At 43.3% G+C, this 10,496-nt stretch overlaps 2 protein-coding genes across 8 annotated transcripts in view; one reads left to right on the forward strand and one right to left on the reverse strand.

Moving 5' to 3' along the window:
* RALGAPA1 (Ral GTPase activating protein catalytic subunit alpha 1) overlaps positions 1–5,712 on the forward strand; it is a 221,005-nt gene extending 215,293 nt beyond the window's left edge. For 4 of the 7 annotated variants that reach the window (XM_067737451.1, XM_067737465.1, XM_067737491.1 and 1 more), the window contains one exon: positions 4,363–5,712. In XM_067737451.1, the coding sequence (XP_067593552.1) occupies positions 4,363–4,511 (149 nt within the window). In that variant the 3' untranslated portion in view covers positions 4,512–5,712. Of the gene's footprint in view, positions 1–2,657; positions 2,843–4,362 lie in introns of all 7 variants that reach the window. The other 3 variants (XM_067737461.1, XM_067737468.1, XR_010943440.1) reach the window with 2 other exon arrangements.
* A 2,145-nt stretch (positions 5,713–7,857) lies between these two features.
* On the reverse strand, positions 7,858–9,576 carry INSM2 (INSM transcriptional repressor 2). Its single transcript, XM_067744886.1, has one exon. It carries the CDS (start codon positions 9,574–9,576, stop codon positions 7,909–7,911), a length of 1,668 nt encoding a protein of 555 aa, XP_067600987.1. The 3' UTR covers positions 7,858–7,908.
* Between the last annotated feature and the right edge of the window lie 920 nt (positions 9,577–10,496).

A 10,496-nucleotide genomic window follows, 5' to 3' on the forward strand; every position in this document is an offset into this window, starting at 1 on the left:
TTAAAAATAAATAATCATATTTATTTATCACTAGGTTAGCCTGAAATTATAAGCAGCCAAATGTGTTCTCTTTTCAGTATTTTAAACTTAGAAATTTGGCTTGTATGTTGTTGACCAAGAAGCAAATAATATTAATCTTAAATAAAGTCCATTAACCTTTTATAACAATAATTACTAGGTTCAGTTTTCATATAGAGCATTCATTCAGATGTAAAATTTGTGTAATGAAAATAATTGAGCGATTACTGAGTGCCAGGCGGTGTGCTAAGTACTATACATGCATCCTCTCACTGAATCTTCATGGCAATTCTATGAGACAAACAAAAAACCTTACCAACAGTCACTTGGTAAAGTCAGAGTCTGACTTCAGAGTACTTGAAGTATTATAATTACTCATTTAGTCTAAATATTTTCAGTCCCTTCTTGATATTGAGAGAGGAGAGAAATTGCCCAGTAACCTGTCATATTTGCAAATTAGAAGTTGTTAAAAATTTTTATTTTGAAGACTCTACTTTTCCACCCATTGAAAAATCATTTTTTATTATTTATTTATCTTTAGTATAGTTTTAAGGTTGCCGTGGGAGAGCTATGGGTTTTGGAATCAGACTGATCTGGATTTAAATCCTAGCTCTGCTATTTCTTATCTGCATGAACTCAAATGAATTAATCTATCCTAAACCCAGTTTTCCCATTTGTAAGGAGATAAAATATGACAAACTTAGACCGATATGTTCTAAGTCTACAATAATGGTAGTTCCTGAATATCTTGAAACCTCATGTTTGTCTGCGTTTCTGTACTGTTTTATTTTAAATTATGTGTTACTTTATGACACTCAGTGGTGCGTCGACACCAATCTTAATCACTTACCAACTCCTTTAACAATATTAAGGCAGTAAGATTATTTGGGTAATCTGTCCTTTAATGTAAGGTTATGTTTTATAGGGATATTAACATAAAAGTGGATATTCTTTATTTTCCCCCAAACTAAACAGTTACGTTGAGTTCTCCACATTTTAACAACTGATGTTTTCTAAGTGGTCATTTTCTTCAAAAATATTTCTAGTTTCTGTCCCTTCTTTTCTAATCCTCATCTTTTTTGATCTAAAGTCTATTAATGTTTGCTCTTATCATAGTTTTATTATATAGCTACACTTATTGTATACCTGCTGTGTGCCAGTATCTTTGCATATGTAGGCATTCATTCCCCACAACTTTGCAAAATAACTAGTATTGTCTTTGTTTTACAAATAAGAAAACTGTCTCAGGTTAGTTTGCCCAATATCCAGCATCTAGTAACATGACAAACTTGTCATGGGTCTGTCTAACCCATGCTCTTTCTAAGATGACGCTGCCTCTTAGTTCAATGTTAATTAGAATTGCTTTCAAAGTCACAATATTTTTAAAGGCTACGTTTAGTAGGTCCAGTAACTTTAGCAGTTTTAAAGTGGTCATACTTGTCAGCAAGCAGTATAACCAAAGCCACAATAAATAACAATGCATTGAGTTCCCTTTTACAATCTTTATAGATGCTCAAAGTCATATTCATCATGTTATTTGTAATAATAGCTCATTGTAGTCAGTGTACAACATATGAATCAGTTTATTATTCCATCAAGATACAGACAACAGTCTGTGTACTGTAAAAATGTTATTAATAGATACTATATGTGAAACATAGGAGCCCATACTTTTTAAACTTCATACTTGAGAGGATATATTATCAATAGAAATAAATAAATCAATATTCTTTCTGACTCAGGTGATATAAATCAATACTTAGGCAGAATAGGATGTGAAATGAAGTGTAAGTATCACATTATTCTTTAAAGTTGAGATCTATCCACCATAAATTATTTATAGAGTTTGGGAATGCTGAGTATTTATCACAAACATCATTAGCTAAAACATGAGGCGGTACTGTATACCACACACACTAAAAAGCCTGATTTGACTCAGTTGAGTGAAAGGGGGTTTCACCTTGAAGGCAGTAAGGGAGACATAGAGGAATTGCTGCTTTTGAGGAAAATATTCTTTGAATTTGGCGTACTCTAAAGCAGTGTTCTGTAATAAAACTTTCTGTGATGATGGAAATGTTCTGTATCTGCACTGTCCAGTGTGGTTGCCACTAACCACATGTGACTGCTAAACAATTTAAATGTGGCTAGTGCACCAAGGAGCCAAATTTTTAATTTTTATTTTTTGCATTTATTTATAAATTTTTTGCATTTATTTATAATTTTAATTTAATTAACTGTGATGTGGCAATGGCTACCACGTTGGACAGTACAGCCCTAGAGATTTTATGACTGAGTGGTTAGCATAACATGCCACCAGTACAATGAACACTTTAAAAGGTAGATGTTTAAAGAATCTCTCATAGACTTTTTTTTCTTTTCTTTTTTTCCTGTTTGAACTTGTTTTGTTAGTGGGTAAGTATAATATTTGAATTTACAAAGCATTTGTCCATTGTGAAACCTCATCACCCTAATGCATTGCATGCCCAATTGTGTTTCATAATAAAAACCTGATTACTGTCTTCTCTACTCCTCTGTTAACACCTGTAAAATTCTGCGCTTTGTCACTCATATCTGTTATCTATCTTCTCTTTTGTTTTCTCACTTCTGCTCGCTACTCCATTTCTTCATTCACAACAAAGAAAGAAATGCAGTGATAGTTCTCTTCCTCCCAAAACCTCCACTAGAAAACATTGGCCATCTCAAGGTAAACAGCCATGGGAAGGCCTCTCATGACTGGCCGGGAATAGTATGCATTACCAGCAAAGCATGAGCTACTGCTCTTCACCTTCCTTCTGCCATCCATCTGCAGTGCTTCCCCAAAAAGGTCCGTGGATTCATATTCTCCTCTAGGTTTTCCAGTATGGGCCCAGTATGAACCAACTCAGATCTTCAGGAAGAGTAAAGGTGGACAGAAATATATGTCCTTCTTGTATTTTGAAGGTCAACCTCATTTCAATTAGAAAAGAGAATGTTGGAGAGATTACTTTAAAAAGGAGGGCAATTTACCTGGATTAGGATTAGTGATAAAATGTTTTTTCCTTGACAATGTATATTTGTTCTTAAGTATAATATTTGGCCTTAAAAACTTTTAAGTGTTCTACAGAGATACATTCTTAATTTCCTAAGACATCTCAGTAGGATCTGTACCCCTTATTGAACAGTTTTATGTTTCCTTATAAATATTCATAACTTCAGTTTAAGCACAAATGTTTCATTATATGGAAATAGTCGTATAAGTATTCCCAAGCTCGAAGTGTCAGTGTGGTGCTACGCTGGCTAACAAATATGCCAAAAGTTTCCCTACAGAGTTAGGAGCTGTGTAAGTTTAAGCCTGCAACCTGTGTGACATGTCTTTGTTCGTGACACTCGTAAAGATAATTTTTATGTACATAAGACCAAGGAAATCTGGATTAAAATGCCTCAAAATATATAGAATTTTTAAAAATTTGTTATTGTGTTATATTTTCAGATTTTTCTGGAAGGGTTTTTAATTTTTAATGTAATTTCTTATTCATGAAATATTTAAGAACCTATAGTGTGCAAAGTTCTGTAGTATTGCTGTGAATTAGAGAATCATAACTCAGAAATAAAGTACAAAGGTGAAGAACTACTTTGTAAATAAATGATATGAAGAATTTTCCAATTTCAACTTGTTTTGCTTCTTTCAAATTTTTATATCTTACTAAATTCTACTGGTTATCTACTTGCTATGACTGGATAGTGTAACTGCAAAAGTTTAAGAAAACAAAAGCATTACTTGTCAATTCTAAGTTGAGACACTTTGAGAGATCAGTTTGTCTTTTTTGACTTTCAGATAAGAGTTCTTGTCCTCTTCCTTCCCCAGGGAATTTATCTTGCTCCTTCTTAAAAGCATATTTAACTACCTAGCATGTATAATGGTCTCATACTGCTAAGTTCCTTTTTGGAAACGTTTGGTGCTGTTTTGTTTTCAAGTTTGAGCAATGAAGGCCCTTTTCTTGATTATACCCTGTACCCTAGAGATAGGAATTGGTCCTTCTCACCTGATTCTTAAGTGCACGTGCATGCTAATGGTGCTTTGGATCCCTGTCCTTTCTGTCCCAAAGATTTTGCTTCCCATTGCTTTTTCTGGGGAGCTCTCTGGTTGGTTCTGGCTCTGGAAATAACGATTGGTGCTTTCTTGCTAATATGATGACATGAGCCTCCAGATCACTGTCATAACAAGCAAGTTTGGGGCTTGCTCTTTCCTCTCAAAAGACCTCACTAAGGGTTGGGATCCATGCTGCAGATCTGTAGCAGAAAAGTTATTTCTTACAGGATGAGTGGCTGGATGACTTGCACTAATGCTCTTGCTGTTTCCCACAGGCTCCTACCCAGAGATTCTACCCAGTGAAACTCCCACAGCAACGCAGGTAGACGGGGCTGACCTGGCCTCACCAATGTCTCCTCGAACTAGCAAAAGCCGCATGTCCATGAAGCTGCGTCGTTCCTCTGGCTCAGCCAATAAATCCTAAGGAGACAGCAGCCCAGCAGTGATCAGCAGTAGCCACCTTAGCATGAACATAGCGTTAACCCTTTCAGGCTTCGTGTTTGCCATAACATGCATGTTCCTTCCTGAACATTTATTTTAGAAAACACTGGATTTAAATAACTTGTAACTTAGTATTTTAGATTTGGGTTGTTTATTCGGTTGGTTTTCCCCCCACACTCCAAGCTGCCGTATGGTGGGGGGGGGGGGGGAGTTTTATTCTACACCCTTTACCTTCCCTAGATAATTATGTGTAAGTAGTTTTACTTTTAATTTCGTAATTAACTTTGAGCCAAAATATAATTGGACAGATAGTCTCATTATTTTATTTATCGTGCCCCATTACAACTTTATGGCTCAGTAAATATATAATTTTTTTAATAAATGTACATCTTTAAATTTAAGCATTTGTAAAGTTGTAGCAATAGTTGCAAATCTGTTAATACACAGGATATGTGTGGATTATTTATGTTATCAAAATAAACCACTTAAAATAAATGGTCTTTTAGTATCTCAAGTTCCAGCTGAAATAATTTTAGCATTAACTTTTTCTTCCCAAAGCAATGTCTCATTTCTTTGCTGTGCAGGTGATGCCATGACATATCTAAAAACCAGAAAAATCACTGTGCTGAACTTTGATTCATGTTTAGCTTCCAAATATTTTTCTAATGTTTTGCTTTTTAAATGGTATCACTGTTAAATGCCATTTCTGTTTTGAGATTGTGGCCCCTTATTGGCTGCTGGATCCTGGTATATCTATGTTCTTTCTTAAGTACCAAAAAGGGAGGAATGGGGTGGGGTGGGTAGGAAAATAGAAAAGAAGGAGAAAACTTTTCTGACATAAATGTGTGGCTTAAATTATGTGTATTATTGTCAAAGAAAAGGGAACATGACCCAGGAGTCTAAATTAATCTAATATTGTTAATACTGAACTTGCACGTGCGGGTTGGTGTACCTTCCACCCTCCAGAAGTATTTTCCTACAGTAGATAAGCTGCTCACATTTTGTTTTGAACGAGCATCTCCTAAGGAAATGTAGCATGACATTGGTACTAACTGCATGTGTAAATACATCATACTGGCAAACTATAAAATATAAATTATGTATCATCATTCATGTAGTATCTACAAATTTGTAACAGTGGAAAAAAGATAGTATTTAATAATACAATAAAAATATTCTTATCATTTCGTGTCCATGAGTGTTGATTTGTCTTTTGTATTTTGTCTTCTATATTTTTTCAGACTTAAGCAGGGCTGTATGATTAATGGAGAGATATAAAGCATAAACCTAGGTTATCTTAGCTCACCATGAAAACTGAATTTTAATTCCCTTCTCAGGATATACCCCACCTTATTTCTCAGAGATCCTACCACAGTCATTAAAACTACAGGAAAATTTTCACCTTCATAAGAGCTCGCAGAAACTTCCCCCAGTGCACTTGGTTAAAGCATCAATTTATCTCACCCTCATGCTTTGATTTGTTAAATTTTACTCTTTTTTTTGGTAATATACATTCAGGAACAAAACTTTTTACAGACAGTTTCTATAGCAGGCTTTCAGAGTTCCTGTGCACTTAAATTTTGGATTGCCTTATAAATAAAAACAAATTCCTATGAAACTATGTAGAAAATAAAGTTAAAAAGTCCCGTGAAAGCTTATATAAAGGATAAACATGGATAGAGACAGTCCCTGGGAAAAAGATTAAACAATATAGACAGTTTCCCACAACCAAGGTTAAGAATTGCAGAAAAGATAAAGTAACTACACATTTCTATAGTGCTTTCATTTTTAAAAAAATAAACAGCTAAAGGTTTGGTGATATGTAACAAAATGGAGTGAAAATACCAACTTAAAAATACGGAAGTTGATTAGCACAGTTAACATTTTATTCATCTTCAGATAAACTATTCACTAGCTTTTTGAAAAAGAAGAAAATATTTAAAATATATTTCCTGTTGACATTTTTGGGTAGTAAAGTATCTTTAATATTTAAAGAACAGTACATATTCTTTACCTTTTGGAGCTCAGTCTATGCACCCATACTTCATAGTATATATACTATATAAGGAAATTTTCCCATTTCTGCATCATTACATTCATTTACAAAATATAATTTCTCCTGTCTGTATTCTGTGTAAATGGGTCACAAAGATTATAAAGCAGGATACTGGCTTTGGGGAGATAAGAAGTGAGGCTTTTTAAAATAGGCTGTGTTCAATGGGATTCTTAAGACAAACACAGAACACAACAAAGCACCAGCTATGTACATTTATTTGGTGGTAAGCATCTTACAAATATGGGCTATCTGTCAAGCAATATTCAGCCAGTGTCCCAAACTGGCTATTAGGGCATAGGTACAGAATGTATGCTAAGTATGGTAATACAAAAAAAATCAAAACCAGGTTGCAGCTGAAAAGAAAATATTGAATATTGAATGAATTGCCATTCATTTCCATAGCGGATTAGAAGTATTAACATCTTCCTTAAGCTGAACATAGTGTCGTATATAATACACATTATGATTACAACAGAAGTGTTAAACAATTTGGATGAAACCCTACTAAAACAGTCAAACTTCAGGAAATGAGTTCTGTGTTTCCCAAAAGCTATTTAAAGAAAGGTTTAAAGTATCTTCCTGAATACTGCACACGAGAGCTAGAGGTGAGAATTTGGGGGGTGTCTCAACTCCTTCCAGTAAAGAGGTGCTATTCCCCACCTCCAAACACTAGCTTAAGAGTGGACTTAATAATTGAGAAAAGGAAAGTTTACAAGGAGATTTCTCGTATCACCCAAAAGCGCACAAACATCTTAACATTTCCTGCCCACAGACACAGGTCTTGTATTTCCCACCCACCCGACGTAAGTTTGGCACCAATCACATAACTTTTAATTCACAGAATATACAATGCAAGATATCTGACCCTATTGAGACAGAAACTACACAGGCGCCTGCGATGACAAGAGGAAGAAGAGAGAAAAAAAAAAAAAAACTACCACTTTTGGTAGCTAGAATCCTTTGTAGATAGAGACATGCACGCATTCACTGCGACTTTCCATAGGAATTACAAGTCATATAGGATTCATTGGGGTCTCCAGAGTTTGGTGGGAGCAGGGGAATCCTATTTTCGTGGGGAAAGTGAGAAGGGATTTAAAGCTGATCATTCTTGACCGAGAACGGTTATACCATATACATACCTGCTCTAGAGAGGGATTTTACATTTCGCTGCCCGCTCCTCTGGCAGCACATTGACTACTGGGAGTTTTAGGAGAGAAAATAAAGGAAGGAAAAAGGGTAAACTTGCAAGCTGAAGAAAGCCCCACAGAAATTCTCATGATCTGTTTGCTCCAAGGCCACCCTCAATCCTCTTTGTCTTTCGCCCTCAACAGCCCGGCCGCAATGGCATCTGCAGCAGCAGTACCTGCCGACTTTCTGAGGGGTGGCACTTATTGATGTGCCGGGTCAGGCCTGGGGAGCTAAAAAAAGTGGACGGGCAGTGCTTGCATGAGAAAATTTGCTGAGCACTCCCGTCGGACGCCCCTCCTGGGCCCGGTGCTGCGGGAGGCGCCCCGGCCAGAGCGGGCAGGAGCAGCTCCTCGCGGACCGCATGCCACAGCCGGTGCTTGTCCCTGATGTCTGCCGACGGGAAGTGCGCCCCGCACAGCGGGCAAGCGAAGGCGAGTGGGGCGGCGCGCTCGGAGCCAAAGCCCGGGGCAAGCGCGCGGGCCGAGCCTGCCTCGTGAGTGGCCAGGTGCTTGCGCAGATAGGCTTGGCGACGGAACTTTTTGTGGCAATATGGGCACACGAAGATCTCGGGTCCCCCGGCAGCACTGACCCCGCCCGGCTCAGGCACCCGGCGCCCCAACACCCCCGCCGTATAAGGGACCTGAGGCAGCGAAGGCTCGGGGTGGGACAACACCTGGAGGCCTTGTGATGGGGCGCTGTCCCGGTGCTGCTCCGCCCCGGAGCTGTCCCCGGCCTGCGGGTGCTGATCCGCAGTTCTCTCTGCCCGGTTGTTTTCCTTCCCCTCCGCCAGGAAAGATGCAACAGCCCCGGAATCCGGGGAGGACGAGGTCGACGAAGGCGGCAGCTTCCCGTCGGCTGAGGAGACTGTGGCGGCATTGGCTGCTGCGGGACGCGGCTTGTGCCAGCGGCGATGAGAGGCAAGGTTCGCAGGGCAGCTGAAGACCTTGTCGCACTCGGGACAGCGGTACTCGACGCGCACGATGCGGGAGCAGCGGTGCTGAGCCAGCGCGAAGGGGTCTGCGTACTGCTCCTTGCACAGCTGGCAGATGAACTCCCCCAGCGGCGTGCGGCTGCCCCCCAGGCCCCGGGACGGCGCTCCGGGCTCCTCCTCCTTGATCTTCAGGCCCAGCACAGGGGACGTGGTGACTTCATCGGTGAAGCTCAATTTCCTCATGGCTTTTGGCTTCTTGACTCCGGCGGCCGCGGGCCCAGACGTGCAGCCCGGAGGTGCCTTGGCGCAGCGCTCGCCGCCGGTGGCCCGCTTCAGGCCGTGCAGGGAGGCCGAGAGAGGCGCGGGGTCCGGATGGAGCGCGGGGTCTGGGAACGGTGCCCGGAGCGGCAGCAGGAACTGCTCCCGCGAGGTCGGTGCTGCTGTTGGCGCCACCGAGCAGGAGAAAGCGGCCACGGTGGCGGTGCCCCCGGGGAAGGACTCAGCGGAGACGGGCGAGCTGAGGCAGCGCTCCAAGAACGCCCGGCGCAGCTCCGCGCCCGCCGGCTTCGTGGGGCTGGGGCTGGGCCCGGGACCCTCCCGGCCATCCGCCCTCCACTCCGCGCCTTCCCTCCCGCCCACCGCTGGGCTCACCCCAGCCGCCCTACAGGACGACCCCGACAGCTCGCGGGCCGCTTCCTCCTCCGGGGTTGGGGGTCCCGCCCTCTCCGCACCGGGCTGAGGGGCACTGGAAGCCTCCTCGGGGAAGGGCGGCGCCCCCTGGGGCCCCAGCAGGGGGAAGACCCGCTCTGCTAGGCGCATTCGGTACGAGCCACCTGTCCGTTTTGTTCGCTTTACCAGGAAGCCCCGAGGCATGGTGGAGTCGGAGCGCTCGGGGGCAAGGAGTAACCGGGGCGCCGCAGGGTCTGATAGCGGGCGAGTACCGCTGCTGCCCGAGCTTCGCCGCCGCAGGCATGTGTCCGCCGCCTTTATAGCTGAGACGCGGGCCGAGGGACCGCCGGGTCGCTTTCGGCCGGACCAGCCAATCAGGAGTGGGAGCGGCCGCGGGGGGTGGGGCTTTCTCGGGGCTGGGCTCGCGGGGGGCCCGGAGGCGGGCGGCGGAGGCGCGGGCCCCGGCGCCCGGCTTAGCTGCTGCCTGCAGCCGCCTCCTCCCTGCCGCCCACCAGGCGAAGACGCCCGAAGGTAAGGTGCGGAGTGTGAGGAAGCTCAGCACTCCGTGCCTGAGCGGCCTCCAGGGGCCGTCTGGGGTGCCGGGCGGAGAGGCCACCTTTCAGCGCCCTCCTTGCGGGCCCGGGACCCTGCTGCCCACCGCGCGTGGGAGTCTGACGGAAAAGCCCCGGCTCTACGGTGGCAGAGCCGAGAGGAAGGGCGACGGGGAGGCGACCGGTTGGGTGTCAGCCGGGGAACGAGTTAACGTCCTATGCTCGTATGGAGCTGATGAGAAGCTGCGACAGAGCGGCAGGGCGGCTAAATCCACCGCCCCGTGCCTACACTTGACGGTGGGAGTACGTCTGCCATCCAGTATCGATCGAGACTGCGCGCGTCTGTGATACTATGAGAATCCATCAGGGAAGAAGGACTCTAAGTGCGGGAGATCGTGCGTGCTGGAAAGCCTTTGCAGCTCAGGACGCCAGCAGGTTTCTGGGCCCTGGTCCTCAGAGCTTATAAATGCCTCCTCCCCGATTGGGAATAGGAGTGGGGAGGGGAAAATGGGATCTCATTTTCGACTGTCCTCAGATCAAGTGGTTTTTCTGTTCACACCTTCCACTTGTACT

The sequence above is a fragment of the Pseudorca crassidens genome, chromosome 1 (assembly GCF_039906515.1).
Source record: "Pseudorca crassidens isolate mPseCra1 chromosome 1, mPseCra1.hap1, whole genome shotgun sequence".
In the NCBI taxonomy this organism is placed as follows: Eukaryota; Metazoa; Chordata; class Mammalia; order Artiodactyla; family Delphinidae; genus Pseudorca; species Pseudorca crassidens.

Bases quoted from the DNA above. Each gene is read 5' to 3' on its own strand.
- INSM2 (XM_067744886.1), bottom strand. From the start codon at position 9,576: ATGCCTCGGGGCTTCCTGGTAAAGCGAACAAAACGGACAGGTGGCTCG.